Source organism: Lepisosteus platostomus, chromosome 7 (assembly GCF_059453375.1).
Source record: "Lepisosteus platostomus isolate fLepPlt1 chromosome 7, fLepPlt1.hap1, whole genome shotgun sequence".
In the NCBI taxonomy this organism is placed as follows: Eukaryota; Metazoa; Chordata; class Actinopteri; order Semionotiformes; family Lepisosteidae; genus Lepisosteus; species Lepisosteus platostomus.
Window position 1 is genome coordinate 10,082,501 of NC_142617.1, and position 24,545 is coordinate 10,107,045.

Sequence of the window (24,545 nt, forward strand, 5' to 3'; positions counted from 1 at the left end):
CATCAGTGCAGTGCAGGCAATTAGAAGTGAGAGTTATCCATTGTTCTGTTATGTCGAACCCTCCCGTCACTCTTTGAAGAGTGCATGCTACTTTACAGCCATAAAATAACAGCTTTCCAATAAAGGTCAATATTGCGGATATTTCCATTTAGCATTACCTTGAGGAAAATCTTTGTCTTTCCTATCTGCCAGTCATCATCTCTCCCTAGCACAGCTTCCGCTATTCTCTGACAAGTCCCTCGCAGATCTTCCTGTAAAAACAGCAAAACATGTGCACTGGTAACTAAAGGCAGCGCCCGTGGGGGATAATATGTATCTTTACGAAACATCAGCATGAAACTTAAACTCAGATTCTTGTAGTGTGCCCATGACCATCTACCTCAGGAAGACGTACAGTACAATAAGAAAACCTGTGTCATTGTAGTTATTGTTTTCAAAGTGAACAGCCTTCATTTCCTCACTCATAGAATGACTGCAACACTGTAGTTAACCTAGATATAACATTATCCCTTTAAGAAAATTCGCTGGGATCTTCATTTTCTCCTATGGGCAAACAGCTCATAAAAGAAATCAAATGATCAGATGGTCTTCCTGCAAATGGAGATCAGGAACTTTTCCCTGCAGTCCCTTTGTGGAGCGAAGCTCTGGGATGTGGGTTACAGGCAGCCCACCTGTTTGTAGGCAGGCTTGACTCCAGGCATGAGGACCCGGTATCGATCCACAAACTCCACAAAGGTGTAGCGGATGGGGTATCCCGCACGGCGAATCCGGATCGTCTCCATCATCCCAGAGTACCTCAGCTGCCGCACACACAGTTCCCGGTCGAACAACTGCAGGGTCGGGAAACCACAGAGCCGTTCATGAGTGTTGAACAAGAACAGGTATATCAAAATAGCATATCAAAAATGAACAGAGGTGCTGTTTGGAATGTACTTTTTATTTGTATAAAGACAAGAGAAAAACATGAATTATCCTTTGCTGAAGGCAGTATATAAAACTTAAATGAAGAAATTGTAAAACTGGGAATCTTTATGCAGATTTTTTTGTGTGTTGAAGCGCATTTAAATTACCTCTCCTCCGGCTTAAGAACTGCCCCTCAGGTTCCCAGCATAACCTGACCTCTCCAGGCGGATTTGCTTACCATCGGTTTCTTGTATTCATTGGGTTTGATGCAGCGGACGAAGAAGGGCTGACACACACTGAGCGTTCTCATGAGCAGCTCCAGCGAGCGTTTGAACTGGCTGCTGAGCGTTGGGGAGCGTTTTCGGGTCTCTGCACCCTGCAATGCGGGAAATGAAGAATACTCTCCTCTCAGGAAAGAGTGACAGGGAAGAAAATGGCAAAGCTATCCCTCTTTCCTGTTCCCCCTCCCACCTCCTCTTTCTGACTCTCACTCACACTCGACCGAGCTGTTATGGTATCTTTTCTTGTTTTACAGGAAACTGCAAGGCACGGATTTCAGTTCAGACTGTTATCAGCCAACAGGGTTATTATTAGACTGAACACTCTCAGAGGAGGCTTTTCCATTTCTCTATAAAAGCCAGTGCTGTTTGAGAAAACAAACAAGGAAAGTATCAGGTGGTGAGTTTTTTAAAGCACCCCAAATTTGATTTGATTAGAACCAAAAACATGGTGCATCAGCTATTAAGAAATGGATCAAATGCCCTGGAGCCATTAGGACTGACGTACTGTAGGGTAATAATTTTATTTGCCATTTATTGTTTAAATGAGAAAACCCTGAATTACATTTTTTGAATGTACAGTACTGTATGACCTAAAGCTCTGAAATCTAGAGTGAAATAATCTTGCTAACAAGATACATCCATATTATCAATATTATTATCAATATTTTACGTATATTAATGGATGACTAATAAACAAGCGCTACTTTATTAATGCATCCTAATATAATATACAATATTTCCAATGGCTTTGCATAAGGCCCGTGTACTAAAAGAAATACTTCAACGTTTTAACATATGTGTAATGGTTTATGAATACATTGCGAGTTCTTCAATTAACTATATATTAAATATGTATAATACATTAGTAAGACCCCAATAAGCAGAACCGCAAGTATAAAGTATTAATGTTTGTCCAACCAGTTGCTTCCTCTCAGCATGTTTCAAGGTAATGTAGCTCATGATTTACAAGCAACATTTCAGTCAGACCACTGAAAAGAGATTTCCCTTCATCACTCTTGATGATATAAAATACACATCTTAACGTTCCATAAAAGAGATATATTGTTGTACTCAGAACTTCAAGAAATCTTGAAAGTTTTTTTTCCACCAGAAACATTCACAGCATCTCTTGATTGATTTCAACCAATGCTACACAGAAGAAGACAAATCTCTTAAACTCATCATAGTTATTATCAGTAAATTATAAACACTCTTGTGTCAGACTGTTACTTATCTACAGTAACTATACTGAACAGCAAAGAGTCTACAGTATGTGAGCAATTTCAACAAACTGCAAAGACTATAGGTTAGTAATACAAAACAGAACTAAATCCATTCCAGGGGACACTACAATATTTGGACAAAATCTAAAATCCTGAAAAGCAGAAATGGAACTGCAGTGTGTTACAAGTACATCTCGCACACTCCATACAAGAAAAATGAATGCAAAACGGAAGGAATATATCTGAGATGAAAAATTTCACAGGGGGGAATGTGGTTGAGATATTTCTTTTTGAGAAGCTGTAATCATCATAAAGATTACCCACACGTTGGAATACAACAGCAGTAACAATATATTAAAACTTTGAACTTTGCACTCAGGTTTTAGCAAAACTAAAATGACTTTAGAAAGGAGTACATAAGTAAACTAATATTCATGAAATATTCTTGAAATCTTCTGATGGTGCCCAGAGAGAAACTTTGGCTGTATCACATTTAGAAAATACAGACAAAAGAGATCATGGTGACGTGAGGAGAGAAAGTGAAGGGAGGGGGCCAAGTGAAATGACTTGGGGGCAGTGCTATCAGCATAGCAGTCAAAACGCAGGGGAAGTGGGCGTTTTTACCTTTGGAGGAGGTGTTGAGGGCTGACCCAACACACCAGGCCCATAGCCACATAGAAACTGAGGTGGAATATCAGCCAGAAAGATAGGAGAAAGAGGTAATGTTAATCAGGCCAGCATCAGATACAAACCTGACAGCATTAGAGATATAAACCACAGAAAAATCAATCTGAGGCAAAAAGAAACCAAAGACTTCAGGTCTTTGAAATGGAACCACCAAAGCCTTCAAGAAAATGGGCATGAAAGTGTTTTGTGTTTCGTAATGAAATACGTGGTCGTTCTATAATGTTAAGTAAGGAATCCAACAGTACCCAGTAAATATTACACACAATAAACCATGTCACTCCATATGATGTCCTTTCACTCCATCTCATAGCTCAGTTTTTTCTCAATGTTGTTACATTAGCTCCTCCACATCTTATTAAGTGATTCCCTACTAATTAAGGAAGTGAGTGAATTAAGTCCTGCAAAGGAACAGGCCTCAATGCCTGCAGATAGTGTTAGCTGTGGCCACGTCTTCTCTGTTAGAACATGGACACCTAGCAAATTACCCTCAGAGTGGCAAGTTAGACTCTGGGCAAACTTCAAGGATTTAGACATATTATAAAACAATAGTACCGCAGCTAGAGTGGAGAAATGTATCAATAAATAAATACAAGATCCTCCGAAAATATGATTGGGAATATTGTCCACATTCAAAGAACAGAGAATGTGCAAAAGGATATAAACGTCTTCATTAAATGAATCTGAGTGATACTTCAAGAAGGAGTAGTAAAAAAACAACATTCTGTACTCCCTTTCTCATAAATCACTGGTCCTGACAGTTGTGCTGAATATAGATCTTTTTTCCCATTAACCTAAATGAGCAGCTTGCTTCATTTTGCACCTAACCATCTATGTATTGGAGCCTCAGTGGGCATGTTAATTACAGGGAGAAACGTACTACGTGCTGAGTAGTACGTGCCATTTTTACATTAACTTAGAAATAATCAATCAGACAACAGGACAGTACCATTGCCACATCTGCCTGGAATATCTGCTTGATGAACTTGTTCTTGGAAGAGTGGACCAGCTGAATGATGTCACCATGGAGGGTATCTCTGTTCTTCTCTAGAAAGCCTGGAATTAAGGGAAAGGGCCTGTCAAGATTGTCTTTCCCTTCATTTGTTTCTGTTAAAAACATATTAAAGGATTTCAGAGGGAGTTTTGTCAAATTAGATGCCTCTTTAATTTACGAAATTGCTTTACGTAGTTCATTTGTTCCTTATGGAAATAATAGAATGTATTGTCTTTTACAGCACAACAATACTTCATATTTATTGTTGGATTAATGTAAAGTTTGAAATATACTGTATGCCCCAAATTCTGCATTTTGTGTATATAAAGTCACAAATACCAGCCACAGACAGGGCTTTCACCCTCATTAGAGCTCAGCAGAAAAAGAAGCTGACCACTGAAACTTGTTTAATTACTTAAAACAACCAATCTTCAGGCCTGAGGTGTCTTCTCCCAGATGGTCTAATTTGAGCTAGTTAATATTTGTACCATTAATATGTAAAAATAACCAGTGAAATTATCTTTACGGCAACAAGTAAAAGAGACAAAATTCCAAAGCGTGATTTAACCTTGATCCATGAGCAAATGTTCCCACAAAGCAAAGTAAAATGCAGTACCTTTGGTCTCATAGTAAACCACCCCAGCAAAGTGGCTGATCCCAAACTGGGTTTCGTAAGTATTCTTTGGGGGGATGTAGTTGGTGTTGAGCTTGTGCTGGGAATTCAGTTTGTAGAGCATAGTGGTGTCAGTACCCTGTGAGAGGAGATACAGTACAAAATGTTTACATGGAGCTAACATTGTAACCTGAGCATTTAATATCCATGGAAAATAATGTCAAACAAGAAACTATTCATACAGCTTTTATCTGCTCATAGATAAGTGGAATTTGTGATTTTATGAATTTTTTAAAGTGTTCAATTGGCTTGTATATATGTAATATATACTTATTAGATTTAATAATATGGAAATCTTAAATAATTGGAAACCTGCTTAGGGAAATCTTAAGCAATGCAGGGCAATACTACATGAGGGAGTCTATATCAAAGCCCTTCCAATAAGCAGCGTGTGCAGGGATACCAAACACCAGAATTGAAATAACCACGAAAATGACAAGAAAACAGAAATCTGCAACACCAGATATTCTTTCATCAAAATATAGTAAAATCTTTGTCCCCGGGAGCTGGAAGGAAGCTGTGGGTGGAAAGCCCTCTTCTCCCATCTGACATTACCTTGGGGAACTTGCTTTCCTCGTCAATGAGCGAGATGATGTTCATGGGCTTGATGGCGATCATGTCCAGAGCATCTTGGTTGTCAGTGAACTCGATGTGCTGCCAGTTGATGTTCTCCAGGTTGTACTCCTCCTGCTCCAGCTTGAAGACGTGGCGCACAAAGAACTGTTGCAAGTTCTCATTGGCAAAGTTTATGCACAGCTGCTCAAAACTGGGGAAGCCAACAACACAAAACAGAACAGAACTGAATCAAGTTGAGAGTGGAAAGAGTGGAAGCCAAGCTTTTCAAGGTCTTTGAAGAATTCCTCTGCCCATGCAGGGACAAAGCTATTAAGCTTTGGACCCTCTTTTTTGTCCTGGGAATATGTGTCAAAATCCCATGATAACTACACAAAATTAAACTTTCCAAGCACATTTGCAGACATAGATACTGTTGGACATGAGGCAAAAGATTTGAATGCAAGATATACAGTAAATCATGCACGGAATGTTTAGCACAATTTGATGTAAAAAATATAGAATGTTTTTGATTTTAGAATCATGTTTAAATATGAACAGCTTGAGTGGTTTAATGAATACTTTTGCAGGATAGCACAGCAGACCTAGGGAAACAGCCTCACCTGTTTACAGTAAAGTTCTCAAACCCAAAGATGTCCAGCAAACCAATGGATCTTCTCACCGATTTAGGTTCAGAGGGCGGGGGTTTGTAAATAGCAGCATTAATCTTCTCCACTATCCACACAAACAACCTTCCGTAGATTCCCTGCATCACCAGCAATGACACCACAAAGGTTAGAAATGTTTTGTTCCTTTTTCACAAACGTGTTTCCAACGATACTTAAGACAGATGAGTGCCTAAGGGAAGAAAATGCAGAGGATGAAATGTTATGTCTGGCTGACCTGGCTTTCATTACCTTTACGAAGGCATCCCTGACATCGATAGCCTGCATTATGCTGAGTGGGGTGGAGACAGTCTCTCCGCGAGTGATCAGGGTGCGACTGGTCAGACAATTCATCACGTCCTGACGATCCACCTGGTCGCACAGAGAAGCGCAAGAAAAGCAACAAAAATGATCTGAAATTGATATTTCTGAACTCTCTGCTTGCTAAATGCTAAATACAGCAGCATGTGTAATTGTCAATCTAAGGGTGATGCCTTATTTTAGTTCTGTGCCAATTCTTTCTAGCATTATTTGCTTTACCATTGTTGACAGAAAGAATACTCCTCCCTTTTCTGAGGCACATCACATCCAATCATAGCAATCATGGTCTGGACAAGCACTAACAGAAGTCACAGCTATACACAACAACCTTGACCTGTTATTTTGTAAAATTGTGCCACTAGAGGGCTCTGATGCACATCGAACCAGGATGAGTCTAAACCTTAAGCAATTCCCAGTTCAGTTTACATTAAACTGTATTTGTTTGTATTCTTTAATCTGTAATCCTCACCAGTTCTTCAATTTAACTATCTTGCAAAGCTGTAATAAAACCTCTTTATACCGTACAGATCATTCAATTTTCGATTGTTAATTTCACAAGGGTGATAGTCAATACTGCAGCACCTCTGGGCAAAAGCATCCAAATCAAAGCTGCTGTACAACTCACAGTTCAGTCACAGTTTTTGTGAAGAAGGCTAACAAAAGCTGTCTCTAGAGTTGCAATAGAGAAAAGGCAAAAAAACCAACAACAACAACAACAAACAAGTTTGGTATAAGAAAAGCAAGGTGACTGTCAGAATCTGACTGCTGAGAAATCTGAAAGCGAATGATGTGCATGAATAGAACTGCAACTGCTGGTACAGTTGGTGGATACGTACCTCCAGCAGCGATGACGCCGTCGTGAGATCAGGGCAACGCACCACCTCACATGCATCCAGATTATCATACATCCGGGCTGGAGAGAAGGACATACTCAGACATGGTTTCAGATTTCTTGACAGAACAGTAACATCATTTATGTAGAGAAGATGCTAGGACACCCCTAAAGATGAGCTATTCTTCACTGCCAGAATCCCAGGCCAGGGACTTCTCATACTGTAGCTCACCTTCATACCGCAGGTTGCCCAAGTGCAGGATGGCAGCCAGCAGCTTTGATATTTCCCAGTTCTCTGTGTCTGTGAACATCAGGACCTTCATGGCCGATCGGATGTTGGAGTACTCCTTCGTATCATCGCGGCCGTCACAAACCGTGCAGTTTCCCTAGTGACATCACAGGGTTCCGAAACAAACTTGGATATCACCGTTTTTTGTCGATTTTTGGGGTATTACAACGAAAAGACAAAATTTCATTAGGAAACAAAGAACCCCTGTGATGCTGTTAGAATGATGAATCTGATTATTTGCATTTATTGAGAGGACAGCAGAACTTGCAGAGCCCGTAAACTGCAAACATTACCAGAACACCAAAGGTTAATCTGATCATGTTAATCTAACCTCAAGGTATTCCAAGAAATGCTTACTTAAAAGGGACAATCAGAATGTAAAACTGGTCATTATTATGTACTCCAAAGGAACGCATTTCAGGTTTTTTGTTTCACTGCAAAACACGTTCCCAACATGATCCAGGGAGGTGTCCTTGAAATATGGGACTGAGAAGACTGGCACTCACCATGGTGAGGTAGGTGTAATCTGTGGCTTTACCCAGACCCAGCTTCTTTTTCTGATCTGGGGTCATTCCTTTCAGCATGCAGTAAAATATATGGTAGTTCCTCTCATCACGAGCCTGAAGATGTAATATAGGCAGCTGTTACCTAACAATTTGCATCACAAAATACTATATAATATTTTCATAGCTAGAAACTGTACATTACTGTATGTGTAGGAGATTTGTTTTAGTCAGGGTATGTATAATGCATTTCGATATCCTGGAGACAAACAGGCCATGCCGTTATTTTAATATGAAGATAACTATTAAATGGTACAGTATCTAAAAATGTGTACTGGGCAGTTTTATTTTTTAAATAAAAATTTTGAATTAAAAAAAAAGATCTAAAGCATTGAGCACCGTGTACAAGACAAGAATGTCTTTCTCAACAATTTGTTGCAACTCAAAAGGGAAGGCGCACTATACTTCTTAACAAGAGAAAAGGTAAAAACGAATGTATAGAGACATGGTTTTCGCGACTTTCGATATCATGTTGAGGGACAGTTTCTTCACCTGTCTACACACTCGGGATTTCTCCAGCAGATACTGCTCAATTTTGGCTCCTTCTATGGCTCCTCTCTTGTTGAAGTGAATATCAATGTACTTTCCGAAACGGCTGGAGTTATCGTTGCGGATTGTCTTGGCATTGCCAAAAGCTGAAGGAAGAGACAGATATCAAACGTACAGGAAAACAAAAATGGTAGAATAAAAACTACAGAAGCCTTCCTCGTTTTTGACCTAAAAAAAACACTTTGTTAGCAAATAGTTGGTTGAATGAAAAGGAATCTCCTTCGTACACATTGTTAATATTTCTGACCTTCCAGGATGGGGTTGGCCTCCAGGACCTGCTGTTCTATCCAGGAGTGCTGGCCACTGATGGCAGCCAGGAACTGAAGGATCAGCTTGGTACTCTCAGTCTTCCCAGCCCCAGACTCCCCACTGGGCAACATAAAAATGAACATTGCTAGTCATCTATTCTCACTTACATCAAATGCCTCAGTGACCAGCTAATTGAGTCTTGTCACAAATCAGACAAACTACAGTCACTTTCAAACAAATCCAAAATCCGAACTCCAAATAACCACATGAGAGTATAAAAATTAAGATGTCCTCTAATAAAAAGATTTGGTATCATTCGATATTGTCCGATGTTACCACAGGGACTAACTGCACCTGTAGGTATGAAAATACCCCCAAAAGAAGAAGCTTATTAATGAAATACTTGTTAATAGCCTTGAAATTCTGCATCCAATTGTATTTTTACACCTGTAGTGAATGCAGAAATGGGTCGGCAGTGTTTGTACGTTTGCTTAACATAAATTATATTATGTTTGTTTTTATTTTAGTTTTTCAAAACAGCAAATATCAAGGATGGACCCACACACCTGATGATGCAGCACTGGTCCTTGTTGTTACGCTGCATGTTGAAGTAGCAGTTGTCTGCGATGGCAAAGATGTGAGGTGGCATCTCTCCAATTTTCTTGTTGGTGTACAGACGGATCTGATCTGCAGTGTAGATGGGCAGCAGCTGATAAGGGTTCACAGCCACTAGGATGGAACCTGTGTAGGTCTGGGATTGAAAACCAGCGGGTAAGTCATTACTTATAATAGTTCCTTGCATTTATGCAGCGCATTTCACTAAAAGCACTTCACATACAGGTATAGGAAGGGACTAATTTCCCACTGAAGTGTGGCACTCATCTGGGAGTGCTAGGGGCCAGCTACTCAGTGCCTTGGATTTCTAAATCAGGATCTCTGTTTAATGTTTCACTTGAAGGGTGACATCTCATGCAACACAGGGTCCCTGAATACTGTCCTGGGACATTGTTTTGGAAATTCAATTAGAATTAAAATGAAATACACATTTTGTTTTTCAAATTCACCTACACACCAGCACCAATTTCTTTTTTCCAAGTCAGATCTAGCACATGTAAGGGAAACTCCCTAAAAAGCTCCCACAAAAAAAGAAGCCTTTTAATTTAAAAGAAAGAATAAAAAAAAAATCAAAATTATATTGTCACCTCTTGTTAAATTTATTGAATGATGTTCATTTATTTTTTATTTATGTTTCAGAATAATTTTTATTTAATTAATATCTGATTATATTCCTGGTGAAAGGTCTATTTGGGTGGGTTTAATTCACCCATTTATAGGACTTTTGGCTTCTGAATTCCAGTAATTAAAGTAAGAAGCTCTTTATAATTGAAGACAAAGCTGTCGACGGTCTCATGCTTTCTGCTGCTATTGTCCACTTTGCCTCTCAGCCATGTTAAGGGATCAGACTGCTTTGTTTTTACACTGGGCTTTTTGTTTGATAGCTCTACATTTCAGGCTTATGTCTCCAGCTAAGTATTTATACAAAGATGGTCAACAGCCCCAGTGAGACCTTAAAGCACTTTATATAAGTGATTGTTAAAATGTGGGCACACACCCCACTCCACACAACACCTGCTCTGTGCTTACACAACAGCATCGAGTTGCATTCCAGTGAGCTCATTACTATCACATGAATTAATAATGCAGGACATTAAAGAAATTGAATTACCAGTATATCTAAGTTGTTTAAAAAACTATTTATGGAAGTTTCCAATTGCTTTAACAATCATTTGAATTGCAGCATATTTTTATATTAATTGTCTTATCAAAAAGTCTATTTATTCAAAAATAGACTGTGCTGCTTTAGCATCATTTGTTATTGAACCAAGATCATATTCCAATGAACATACAGTACAATGAACAGTGATGATGTTCATTATGATGATGTTGTGATTATGTTTTTTACAATGTGTGCATTACAGTATATTTCAGGTGTAGATACCGTAAACATTTGTACAGCAAACAGCCGGACAAGACAAATATGCTTGACATGAGAAAAAAAGCCTTCCTTATGAGTGCAACGAAAAAGAAATGTTAATATAAAAAATAACAAAAAACAGAATAACTTTCTAGCCAATGGTTTGCATATCCTTGACTTGCACCGCAGTTGCACAGTTGTGAGTCACACAGCTTGTTAACTGGAGGAATGACATGAGATGAACAGCAGAGGCAGGCGGTCTGTGTATCAGATATTAGTAGGACAATGGCTGGTGTATCAGTGTCAGTTAGGTGATCCACTCATCTTGTAATGGTGTACCCTTCACAGAATTTGATGGATGGCTACCCATGCAGAATATTTTGATACTTACCCTTCCTCCACAGTTAGTCTTCAGACAGAAAAGAATAGAACACAAGGTTGAATCGGAAGAAAAGAGGAAAGATATGCAAGTACTGTATCTGTATTTCAGTTTACAGGATCATTTATTTGTGGAACCCCACCAAAACAATGCTGCTTTTGATAAAGGTGATCCATAAACAGAGGTTCTCTGGGGAACATTTTGTAACTACAAAGGACCTATTTGAATTTTTCAGAGAGCATATTAGAAGTAAACATTAAAACTCTTAAGCTTTTGGAATTTTTATGTTCAGTACGTAGTGTAAAACAAAATATTGAAAGGTTTGACTATGGTAAAGGAGATGGTATTGACATTTTTTTTTCCTACCTCTTGAGCCACCCTGGCGACCAGAATGGTCACACAAGTGACCGCATGTGCATAATATGACTGAATATCACATACATTGTGGGAAGAAATAGCACAACAGTTAACGCAGTACTCTGCAAATTCAATTTATTAATCTAGATTACAATTCTTGAGAAAGTTTCTGACATTTCAGTCATGATTGTCATCAAGGATCTCAACAGAGATAAAAAGAGTATATTTTTGATATGATGGGCGAGTAAAGCACTACTTTCCTTTCTCTGCATGGAAATTTAACATAAATTATAATGGACATTCGGTGGTAGGATTAGATCCTAATTTCACACACTTCCCCTTGCCTATGCATATAAGCCTCGCACCCAGGACCTCCTTTTGCATATCTCTCTTTCATTCCCCCTCACCTCCCCATCTACATCCTTACAGAAAACTCCCCAGCTCAAGCCTCATACTAGTGAGCGGGTTTAGGCAGTCTGTCCAGACTCATTCCCTTAGTTAGAAACATTTTATACTGTACATATTCATCTTCTCTTGCACTTGTTAGGATCTAACCAGACTATTGAAGTTTGCAGTCAAACTGTTATAACAGCACACAGAATCTAAAACATTGCAGAGTCACCCTGATACTTTTATACAGAGGCTAATCAGTCTGTTAGCTCTCAGACGCCAGAATGGGTTAAAGTTAAGCTCCACTCCTGAAGCTGTATAAAGGGACTCACATAGATGAGGTGATCTCTGTACCGGATGAGCAGGTTGCGGAGTATCCCAGCCTCATTGAGGTCCCCCAGTCGGATCATGTCCTCCACGCCATGGATAGAAGTGGGGTGCATGGGCTTAATGTTGGTGGCATTCTGAGGTGAAATCCAGTGCTCCTGAGAGTCAATAAAAAATCAGTCCACACTTTTAGCACATTGCTTCAGTTGGGAATTTATTAATCATTAATTCATCTGCACATTACTCTCATAGATGACAAGTTATTTCAGGTGATAACAATAAATATCAACACTGAATTAAAAGTGTTTTCTGAAAAGATTTTCAGATATTTTTATTATAATACTGTTATTAGTATTGTATTAATTATTGATAGAAATGTACATACTGTAATAAGTAAACATTTAATTTTCATCACTCTCTCTTCAATCGCAATTAGGCTTTTATATTATAAATGATTCATCACATTTAGGATCAAACAAAATTAACTTAATACTTTTTTACTGCCCAGAGTTTTGGATTCAGTTTAGTCTGTACAACTTTCATCTGGCATCAAGAACAGACTTATACTGTAGGTTCTCAGTATGTCCTTACAGAGAAGAGCTGAGGTCCTGCAGTATTTTCTGTGCAATACTCACATTGCCTTCATCATCCAGCACTTGTATCTGGCCAGAGTCACACAACTTGACCACAGCTCCAACAGGAACATCAAATTCCCGCCCAGTTTTGAGGTCCAGCCACACATAATCCCCCTGAAATGAAACAGTCTGTCATCTACTCTGCCTTATAAAGAATCTGATGCAGTCTTTAAAATGGTTTACCAATGAGAACATAACAAAGGTTACCGATGAGAGAAGGCCATTGCCCCATCTAGCCCATTTGGTAGTTAGTAGTTAGTTGATCCAAGAACTGAAACATTTGTCTCAACAACATGGCTGATAGCTTGTCTCACAACCCTTTGAGTAAAAAAAAAGTGCCTCCTGTTCTCCAGTTTAAAAATATTTACACAAAGCTTCTACTTCTGTTGTCTTTTTGATGTTGCACTTTTTGTTCTGAAGAAATCCACTGGGTTAAATTTATCAATGCATTTGAGGATTCAGTACTTGTATTTAGGTCCTCTTGGAATGTTCTCTGTTCAAGACTAAAAATGTCCAATTCCTTCAGAGTCTTTACATTTAAAGTCAGCTGGCAGGTATTTGTCCAGTCATGAATTTTATTTTGCTGCTTCAACCAGCTAATTCTCCTATTTTGGTATCATCATCTAGTTTACCAAGTATACCAGAATTTTAATTTTTATAAATTAGTAAGAGCAGGGGTACTATTACAGATCCCTGTTCTCCACTAATGACATCACCTCAGAGAGCCCCTTATCTCTATTCTCTGTTTTTTAATTTCTTAATCAGATCTCAGCCCAAGCACTCACATTTCCGTGAATGCCTACTTCTTGCAATTTGAGAATCAATTGTTCGGGTGGAACTTAAATAAAAGCCTTCTGAAAAGGATAAGCTTGCCACCATACAACTGTGAACTTGATTTAACGTCCCCTTAAGAATCAACCATCAGCCTAAACTATTAATGCTCTCTATTTCTTTGCTGGGGTAAGAAAATTGCGTTCCTGGCAAAAATGAGTCAATTCAGAAACAGTCCACACTCATTAAACCTCCACTGTGACTCTAGCGTGGTATTCAAACAGCATTCCCTACAAAAAAAAATCCTGTCTTCCTTTTTTTTCAGAAACATTCTGATCCTGTAAATCCCGCTGACCTTTCTCTTCTATGGAATGGGACAACATTAGGAATCGTCATCACTACATAAAACCACTTTCACTACTAAATTTTGTTTTAAATCCTGATGCTAAATTTTGAAAACAGCATTTTTGGTAAATCACTTATAAGGTAGCAAATACTTTTCCAGCCAGCGTTATTCCTAGTAAAACCTTGTTAAAATTAAATATTGTTCTTCATGTTGACTGACAGCAATCTACTAATAAAGTAATGAGAGGATGGTGAGAATTAAAAGGCACTGCCAAGTTTATTTAAGGTGGATTCGAAGAAGCATGAATGAAGTAATCCTGGGATCATTTGATCATCAGTTACAGAGAACAGGTTACAAAAGGCCAGTTTAACGATCACATTACTCATCCAGGTCATACTGAAGGCAAGTTTTCTAAAGGACAGAGTAGTGCTTTCTATGTCCTATACTCATTGTCTGTGTGGGGAAGGGTATAGTTCATCTGAGTAAGTTTAACTGAGCTCTAACTCTTGTGCAGCAGTATTAAATAGTGATCATTTCACTGTAAGTAAAATCTTCAGTTTCTGTGCGAGAAACTCATTCTGTTCAGACTCACATATGTGTAACCAGTGGGTAATAGCACATCTCTCTCAGGTGTTCATTGTAATCCAGCAAAGACTTTCTAGAAACCATGCACAGTCTAGACCTTATATTTCCAAAGCAGTCATGCACAAATGCAGATTTAATTCACTTAAGAAAATACATTTTATAGTCTTGTGATACCATATCATAAATTAAGCCAAGTAACGTAATTTTTCTATACCCTTCTCTTCATGACTGTTGCATATACAGTACAGATGTTTTCTAATTGAACTGAATTTTTGTTTGATTTAAAGCCCGTGAACAAGAAGATGTATAGAGATATAATATATACAGTATGCAAATAAATTAATCTTAGTTGAGGTATTGTTAAAAAAACAAAACTACTAAAGCTGATTTCAGCATGGACATATGCACTATGAAAAACATCTAATATTTTATTACCATATTGGTGTTTGCTTTGTAAGTATTGTAGGTTGAAATACTGTATGTGGTTAGCAGGGTCATAATTTGCATTTAACTCAAGCACTACAATGAAACTGGACCCCTGTCAAAATAAGAATCGAATTGGAATAATTAAATCCACATTACACTCCAGTGAACAGCCAAATCTGCATTTCAGTATTGCTTCCAATAATCCAGATAAATCACTCCTACCGGTAACAGAGTGCTCTGTTTGAACACTGTGTTGACATTCCGAAAGAGCGCCCATTTTCCTTGGTCTTTCTCATACACGTTCCCTTGGTTACACTGGTTGTACATCCTTAAATCCCAGCTTTGCTTCCATTAAAACTCCAGGAAAAAAAAAAACAACGCCTTGCTTGAGAGCTGTCCCCAGCAGAGCAGTTTCCCTCTAATCACAGAAGATGCGCTACTTGAACTATCCTTTGAAAAACAGTCCAGGGTTCTACAGGAGCTCCAAAAATATCCTACTTATTTTTAAATAAATGCAACAAATACAGCGAAAATGGCGATGTTTGGGGGGAAAAAAAATCCCCAGACCCCAAAGGCAGAAAAAGAAATTACGCTACTGTTTGAATTGCGGTCTTCAAAGGTCAAATACCACAGATCATCGGAACAGACTTGCAGAAGGTGAATCACCCTAGACCAGCTCCTCAGTGGTGTGAAACAGAATCTGGGCACAGGTCTGGTTTCTGGCTGGATCTCACTGTCTGGCCTTGAACAATCATCCCCCAGGAAAGCTTAGATGGGAGCCTTAAGCACACCCACACTGACAAAGCCTTTATGGGTTACCTACAGCTTGACAAAAGCAGGGTGGGCATTCCCTTGAAATATACAGCTTTTTAATTAACTTAATATCCCCATCAGCAAATCAATACAGCAGCAATGAGAATCCTACACCAAAGCACAGCTGCCATTCCTTAAAGCAGCACACTATCCCTAGCAACAGTAATTAAATAATTTATTGTATTTTGTTTCTTTAAAGTCTTTGTTTCAACAGCAGGAAGAAAATAGGGAGTGTAGCACAGGAGATTCCACATTCGATTTGTCGTTTAATTCATGAACTTCAGGATCTCATACTGTATGTTCAGCTGCAGCTACCAGACTTAACTACAGTACTGTATGTGCCCTGAGGGGTGTATAATCATGGGTCCATATTCTGTTATCTTTACCTACAGTACCTCTGAGACATGCATTTCAGAGCAGATGCTAATGTAGGAATAAAACTAATTCCAGATCATATTTTTTTAAGATGCCCAAAACAGGCTTAGCCAAGCTGGTTTTAATTAACAACCTCTGGACTCAAGTCAGTCTTTACCATGTTTCATTTGCAGCTTTCCTACCTTCTGCATTCTCGTTAAACTCAAAACAGAGTCCCATCTCTTTGCTTTTCCATGCATTTGAATTCAAATTTACAGTTTAGGCATATAAGTAAATTATGTGACATTTCAATTTAAAATAATTTCTCATTTTTGGATTATAAATACCTAATTTCACAATCACTGCATAGTGTTTTTAAAAGAAATCTAACTGGAAAGTAATACTTGTTGTCTGTACCTTTTCATTCGTAGTGTCATTGTGAACACATCTCTCATAATAGTATCTTACTGACAAAGCAAAAGTGGCTACAATTAATTCTCAATTCCTTACTTCCCAGTGTCAGCCACTCATGAAATGCAGCCATTTGTATGCAATTGAGCTTGGATTTATGGCTGTGCTTCAGGCACTGAAGGCCCAAGCCCTCAGCAGTAAATTGTGTGTCCTGACAGAATAAAACAAGCAATCCAAAGGATCAATAAAGTTGCATTGTTAGTGTCAGCCAGCATAAATTCTACACTGCTGTGGTCTGACATAAAAGGACAATAAAATATTTTTAACTTAATTCCCCTCAGCCTCAATACTTTAAAAATAAATCCTACAGTGTTATTTCTTTAGATTGCAAAAAATCCTAGAAATGACCTCAGTTCAAATAGTCCATATAATAAGCACTTTTTTTAAACGAATCCTGATTTGAATACATGGTTTTTTGGATATAAGTTTTTATTCTAATCAAAGGCTGGGAATTTGCTGGAAACACAATACCTCACAAAGAAACACAATGGTTAAAAGGCAGTGTTCTACGTGTTTGGGAACTGGAAACAATAGTTCATACTAAACCATTTTAAGACAAATACGGGTACAATTATTTAATTGAGAGCCAATTGTGGAACACAAACCAGGAGATACTTGGATCCCCAGGACTAGGTTTGGGAAACAATGTACTAGAACACTATATTTACTGCAGGACAATTAGCTAAATACTCCTCTGCTTAAGGAAGCAGTTCAGGTCATTTGCTTTACGACTGATACAACAGTATTTACATTTTTGTATTAGAGAACCATTACAAGACAGTAATATTTAATGGAAGGACAGAAATAGCTTTATTTGTAATGTATTGGCAAGTTACAAAAAAGTATTAAATGACCTTAGATTAAAGCTTATCTACAGTATCTTTAGGTCTTGTCTAGTGAGGGTGAAGGTCTGTGTTGCCAGTTCATGTGTCATCTCAGAGCTGGGGCTTGTTGAAGGACCAGTTTAACTATGGGGGATGTGATGCACAGGTGTCAGACAGAAAACCAATCCCTCCAGGAAAGACTCAAGACTATCAGGTGAAGCATGAGCAAGGGCTCTCACAATCAGCCATTAAATAATTGAGAAAGTGCCTCGTTGATACCTCAGCGACAGGGCTGCATGTGTGGCTTATGTTTGTCTGCATGTTTTCATGTTGTCGGGTTTTAAGAAACACCATAAGAGAATATTCTGAATGACACTTTCTCACAAATGAACAAGGACTTAATTATAGAACATCTTTCTGACGGGAAAGATGAGTGCATTGTTTTTATTTGCCTAATGAAAAAGACAGGGATAAATGTATTTTCTCAGAGAAAACAACTGTAAAATACTGCTGTGTAAATGAACAATATGCAATACTGTAAAAAGATACACAATAATGTGTTAATTACAAACACTTGCAGAAGTGACTTAGGTACAAATAAAAAAAGATTCTCCCCTTTTTACTGTAAAGCAAAGTGAGTTACAGGGTACTTCACAGCATACTGATTACAGACTGCCCCCTGGTGGTACGTCATTGTGTTATTAACAGTTCAGGGTTCACGCAACATTGTTATTCATCCTTCTGAACAGAAAGGAATGCATTTTAACAGCCCATTGAGAGAACACCTTAAACATTTTGAGCGACCAACGCTTTCAATTTAATGTTAACCAGGATTTAGAAATGGTAAGCTGCAACACAACACTGTTTTTTAACACCAACTGGTAATTGCGCAAAAAGACAAACCAGCAGGATATGTTACGCATATATTCAAATACAAAATAAGAACAACAGAAGAGAAGAGCACTCAGGAAAAAAATCAAAGTAGATGAGTAACACAGGCTGAACAGCCTCCTCTTGTGCATTTATTTTTGATAATGTTAGAGTGATGAATTGTGTGTGCATGTGTGGGCCTCACAAGAAACAAAAACAGCAGAAGATACAGTACTTCTCATTCTGAAGAGAAGGAGGAAAAGAGCAAGTTTTCTTTTTAGCCTGGAAACCTCTGCTTGTTCATTTATATAGTTTATTTGATCTAAAGTCTTCAGACTGCTTGAAGGGAGAGTAAATCTGTGTTTTTTCATAATGTCTCAATATGTATGAGCATAATTCTGGAAAAAGACATCAATAAGTGGGCAACGTAAAGGGCTTTTGTGTTAAGAAAAGAAGTTTATGTATTTTTCTCTGGCAACAATGACAGCTACAGTATATCAGTTCTGAGACAGCCATATCAACAAACTGTTTTCCCTAGTATTTGATTTAATGTGTTCCACCCTTCTCTTTAAACAGGAGAAATATTCACATACCAGGGCGATCGGTCTGTTACCTTTGTGGGTGTTGAACACAGTGAGATTAGAGGTCTTCCACAGTGCACTTGTACTCAACCTGAAAGTAGTTACTGCCATTCCTGAATACTACAAAAATTCCATAAAAATGTAATTAAAGAAGTAACTCAATATCTAGTTTCTGTTTAGTTATGTTTGTAATTAAGTGCACAGACAAAGGTTAATCTTCTTTTCTTGAAAGGACAAACTCCGCCTCTCTTTTTAAGGCTCCAATAAGCCACATGATGTTGTGTTTATTTAATTTTTCAGGGTCAACATACAATTTTTATCAGTCACTATGTATTGCATGACTTATGCACGTTAGCTTCTTTGCATTGGGAGTCCTTGGACAGCTCAAAAACGTATCTAATCATACCGTGATCTCAATACACAAAACAACTTTGCAGTACTGTAAATATTACAAATATTTATTAACTCATTCAAACCACAATCCAATAGACATAAAAAGCTTCTATTTCTGTGCTGGTGTATAAGGACAGCCATCACACTTTCCAAATGCAGCTTTATCAATGGAAACATTTCTCTTACTGTGCCTCACATCATGCAGATTTCCCAGTTCAACTTCATTCATATTGACGCACTTAAATGCCATCTTTCCGTAATGTAGGAAATTCCATGAGAACACTACACATACTGTACCACTTTTCCTCCATGTATATCTAAAAGGAATGTAATTGCCGAACATAGCAATTAATGAGGATTATATGCCATAATTTTATCCTTGGTCATGGTCTGACTTGCTGTGCATGTTTTGTCTTCTTTTTGTTCAAGGGGTTTTAAATTCCACTGCACAGACAGGGTTCCCTTAAAGGGTTCAATTTCTAGAAAGCAGAATATTCAAAATGATACCGAGGAAGCAAAATAACAAGATTTTAATTATTCATGTGACTGAGAAGCCCTTTTCACAGTCTCTCCTGAACCTCCTTATTAAAATGGTCAGCACGAGTATAGGACGTGACACTGTTCTTACTGAATAAGAAGGAGTACATACAGTATAAGAAGGAGTGGATATAAAAATAATAATAATAATTGCTTACACTTATATAGTGCTTTTCTGGACACTCCACTCAAAGCGCTTTACACATAATGGGGACTCCCCTCCACCACCACCAATGTGCAGCATCCACCTGGATGATGCGACGGCAGCCATAGTGCACCAGAACGCTCACCACACACCAGCTATCAGTGGGGAGGAGAGCAGAGTAATGAAGCCAATTCATATATAGTAATTGTGTTCCAAAAGCCCATGCTGAGATTGATTTTATTGCATTTGCTGTATTTCTTAAATCAGACCATTTTCCAAAGAACTGTTTAATGCAATCAAAAGTATCATGTTACAGTGTCCACGTCTTCTGGACTTGCTCATAAGTGGAAATGATTTCTCCAATTTCCTCACATCCATAACTAAATTCATTAAATTGGTTGCCTGCATCTTGCTCCAAAATAGGATTTAAAATACATTTCAGATGATTCTTTTTAAGAACAAAAAAAAATGCTTCTAGTTTGACGTTGGTAAGGCTAGCAGAAATACTTTGCTAAAATTTATTTTAGGATCATGCAATCTATGGTGGAAAACGAACAAGCCATTAGCATTTAGATTGGAAGAGAAGTCAAATGTCACCAGTGTGTCATAGAGGTCTGTACTGGTGGCATTTGACAATTCAACACCACTTCATAGACGTCGTGAATCATTTTATTTCCTCACAATTTACCATACTATTAAAATGTCTCACAGATAATAAAAGCAGCTGATTTGAGGCAGCTTGATATGCTAATATGTTTCTGTCTCTGTGTAAGTAGGGGCTGTGTGTAAAGATTATCTTAGACAAAATTTTGCTTCAATAGCAGACCTCTTTTTTTCCCCACACATTAGCTGCTTTAAAGTTTTAAAACTTTTATTATTAGGCACATTTTCCATTTCTAATAATAATTTCTTTCTACTTCAGTTTATCAACAATAAATTGTTAAGAATATTTTGCAGAAAAAACTGCAGAATCTTTTTATTCTTCATCATGCCTAAGGAAGCAGGGTTTGTTTTAGTTACAGGATGTCAGAAGCTTATTGAAATAATTGACAGTGAAGCTACCTAACTCTGAATGGTGAGAGTGTCCAGCAATATACATCTAGCTAACCTGTAGAGTGCAGGTAAAATAAGTTACAGTACTTGCATTTAACTTAAAAAATAACTCTACTATCAATAGCTCAATTGTACCTACAATCATGTTTTACTGCAACTACAGTTTCAGTTCGCAACAGAAAATGATTTAATTTTTCAAAGGTGCCCATTAGGAAGAAAGAAAAGAAAACTTGAATTACAAAATTCTCACAGAGTTATAAACCTAAGTTCATCTTGGCTTTATACATCAACTGGAAAGCAATGTATTTACTGCAGAGTATTCAGTCTTTTTTTCCATTTTCCTTGCCTGTTTCCACATACATAAACATGAAAGTATACGCATTTGTAAGCAAGAACCCCTGACCATTCTAAGTACATTTGTTGGATTAGTCATTGAAAATATGATAGACCTGGTTATGGAAGTGTCATTAAGGAGTATTTTTAAATTGCATTTTAGTAAAGGAGGAGTCTAGACCAGTCAAATCAGATTACATAACTATATCTTCTGATTTCTACCCCATACAGTATTCAAATCTGCAGTATTTAGAGATCACCCCCCAAATAAAACTTGTTTGCCTTACAAAATGGTCAAATATCCCAGTTCGCAGAATATTGTAGAATCTGAAATATATATTTTGACAATCTGAAATATTAAAACATACAGTTTATTGCTCAGATCTAACAGTGAATATATAACACTATAATTTCTTGAATTGCAGTCATTTATCTCTCCATCTACATACTGTATTATTATGTTTTTTTTATGTTAGAACGATATTTTTCCATTTACTTCTATAATATATATTCATTTTAAGGAATAAAAAGAAGCTGTGTGGGTCACTCACACAGTTTGTCCTGTCTTTACCAAAACCTACATTACAAGCTAGTATATTTAAAAACAATTACCTTAATTTGAGTGGATCGCAGACTCAGCTTTTGTATTTCTTTGCCTGTTTCTGCCGAACACTCGGACCTATCCTGCTCTCCTGTCTCTGTATTTAAAGCCATGCCAACTGCATTTCATACAAAGGATTCCTTCAGGTCAGTAGCTTGCGCGCTAAGAAAGCAAACAGTTGTCCTTACAGCCTTCGGCCTACAGTACTTCCTGTCGTGCAACCTTGGGCCACCACGCCTTCAGTTTCAGCAGGAGGATGAGGAAGATCAACAGGGGAAAAGCACATGCCCCAGATATGTCGAAGCAAAAAAATGTCTGAAAAATGGATGGTTCTCTTGTCATCTGTGTGCTGAAAGGATGAGGTGTCGGTGCCAATTAGCAGCTTACAAAGGTTGATGAGCTAGGCCTGGCTCATCCAACTCCAACAAGACGAACTGCTGCCGTTTCTGTCAACCAATAAGCTGAATGGGCTCACTTTTTAAATGGTTTGTGAATTTTCAAAGCCACCAACCTCGCTATAATCAGCGTACCAACAATTTATTTAGAAATGTCAGGTATAATAAAGCTCAAAATATGATCTACAGGTTATGGGGTGAAACGATACCCACACCATTTTTAACAATCCTGGGTAACAACTGACTTACTGATCTAAAATACTTGGCTTTATCTGCTGTATTCATCAGTTTCAGTGATGAGGTATGCATCAGAGTTCTTTCTTAGTCACTCTTCATGATTAGACTTTTCTTTAAAAGTGACCTCAATTCTCTGACAGCCTTACTGTGAACTCCACACATGTCTGTGGAGGTGATCCTGGCTGGTGTCAGAAATGGTGGTCACTCCTTTCTGTTGTTTCTGTTACTCCCTGTTACTAAAACTCTTTAGTAAAAAACACATTTCTGGTAAAAGAAGAAATGTCCGACAGGAAATCATACAGAAAGGTCTGGGTTTTCAGGACGTGGAGCCACAACAATGACCATGAAAACAGGTAGCACAGACCATCATGGGAATTGTAAAAGGTTGTATTTGTAACTCAAGAGATGTGTACACACAGTTCAGACAAAGCAAGAATAAATAGAATAAAAGAGGCTGAATGGAAACCTGTCGATGTGACATGGACTATCAGAATCCATCAGCCTGTCTTTCCAAGTCATGTTAAAATGAACTGCACTCTGATCTGATTAGGGATAATACTAGCCTTTAGTCTCCTCTTCCGTGGGATGAGCTTGTATTCTGGGTCACTGGGTCTTTCTAGCTGTGTGTCTGGAGACATGGCAAAGGTCTTTGTGAAGTCAGACATCTATTTTAGTTTGTGCTGTGTGATGCCTCTTCTGAAGTGCTGACTTAAAAAGATTATTTTATTGCCCCCCTCCCAAAGTACCAGAATGAAATCCCAACACATGCTGACCCTCTTTTATGACAGAGCGAGTGGATTTTCTCCTTAAGTTGCCACTGGCGGACACTAACTGGTCAACAGCATAATCTTCAGGTGGCAATATTCCTCACTTAAAATCACTATGATCTACAAAGTTGAAAGTTAGGTTTAATGGACTGACAGGAGACTTCTAGTTTGGCGTGATGTTGACAGAGCAAAGAAACTGAAACTCTTTTATTTAACAATTTCACTGAAGCATCCTTGCATTGCCACAGAATTAAGCAAACACACTACCCTACACAATTTTTCTATGTATCCATAAAACAGTTTATTAAGTTTACAACCAAGAGATGGAAATGTATATGTAACATAAAATATTTGAGAAAAGATATTAAGATATTAAGACTCACATCGTAAGATCACACTTATACTGTACAGTTATATTAGACAAATGCTTTTGCTAGATTTGCTAGATTTTAACAGGAACATTTGCTTCTAATGCTAATGAACTTTCAAATAAATTTTGCAAACGTGTGCTGCAATAAGGATGTACTTTATTTTTTTTTAAATAATATGCTTCATGCCTTGAAACGTCTTACAGCACTCTAGGCCAAAACCCTCACAAGCAGGAAACTAGTCCCTTACCTGCTGCAGAATGACCATGGCTTCAGGTTAATACTTGACATCAGAAGTCACCATGTGAAGGCTCTCTTGGAAAGGAGAAGCAAACAGGAATCAAGACAGATCCACAGGAGGAGGCTCTGAAAAAAAAGCAAAGGGCCACACAGTTGTGAAACACAAAGCCAGAGTCTGGTTCCTTGATCCTGCAGGCAGTCATATGACTTAATGGATTTAGAGGCAAGAAGAAAGCAGCCTGCTGGTGTGCACTTGATCGAACACACAGTGCAGAAACCTTACAGGGCTCTCTGGACACACCAGAACACAAAGGTACCCGTGGATCTTCCTCAGGAACTGTGAGGAAAAGTTAACGCCAGACTCCTACAGATAATCTTTTGGGAAATAACAGGTCAATAAACAGTATCACATAACACATAACAGTACATGCAAAATAAGTAAATTAAACACCATTTTAAACCAATTATTCAACATAATTAATGTACATATATTATAAAAAAGCATATTTCAGGCATTAATTGTTTACAGAGGCTTGCAAAAAAGATGTTTTTTTTTAAATTATAGTTATTGAAAATCAGTATAGAGGTTCTTGA

The 24,545-nt window shown here is 38.0% G+C and overlaps 1 protein-coding gene across 1 annotated transcript in view; it reads right to left on the bottom strand.

Moving 5' to 3' along the window:
- LOC148658144 (unconventional myosin-VIIa) overlaps positions 1 to 24,103 on the bottom strand; it is a 47,835-nt gene extending 23,732 nt beyond the window's left edge. Inside the window, exons 1-17 of the mRNA XM_088639153.1 lie at positions 23,962 to 24,103; positions 12,842 to 12,955; positions 12,212 to 12,364; positions 9,345 to 9,529; positions 8,777 to 8,898; positions 8,473 to 8,615; positions 7,924 to 8,037; positions 7,361 to 7,514; positions 7,133 to 7,209; positions 6,228 to 6,347; positions 5,934 to 6,076; positions 5,314 to 5,524; positions 4,702 to 4,837; positions 4,041 to 4,147; positions 1,142 to 1,279; positions 672 to 830; positions 159 to 251 (exon numbers count right to left, since the gene is read on the bottom strand). Of these exons, the coding sequence (XP_088495279.1) occupies positions 159 to 251; positions 672 to 830; positions 1,142 to 1,279; positions 4,041 to 4,147; positions 4,702 to 4,837; positions 5,314 to 5,524; positions 5,934 to 6,076; positions 6,228 to 6,347; positions 7,133 to 7,209; positions 7,361 to 7,514; positions 7,924 to 8,037; positions 8,473 to 8,615; positions 8,777 to 8,898; positions 9,345 to 9,529; positions 12,212 to 12,364; positions 12,842 to 12,955; positions 23,962 to 23,979 (2,187 nt within the window). The 5' untranslated portion in view covers positions 23,980 to 24,103. The remainder of the gene's footprint in view (positions 1 to 158; positions 252 to 671; positions 831 to 1,141; positions 1,280 to 4,040; positions 4,148 to 4,701; positions 4,838 to 5,313; positions 5,525 to 5,933; positions 6,077 to 6,227; positions 6,348 to 7,132; positions 7,210 to 7,360; positions 7,515 to 7,923; positions 8,038 to 8,472; positions 8,616 to 8,776; positions 8,899 to 9,344; positions 9,530 to 12,211; positions 12,365 to 12,841; positions 12,956 to 23,961) is intronic.
- Positions 24,104 to 24,545: the final 442 nt, after the last annotated feature.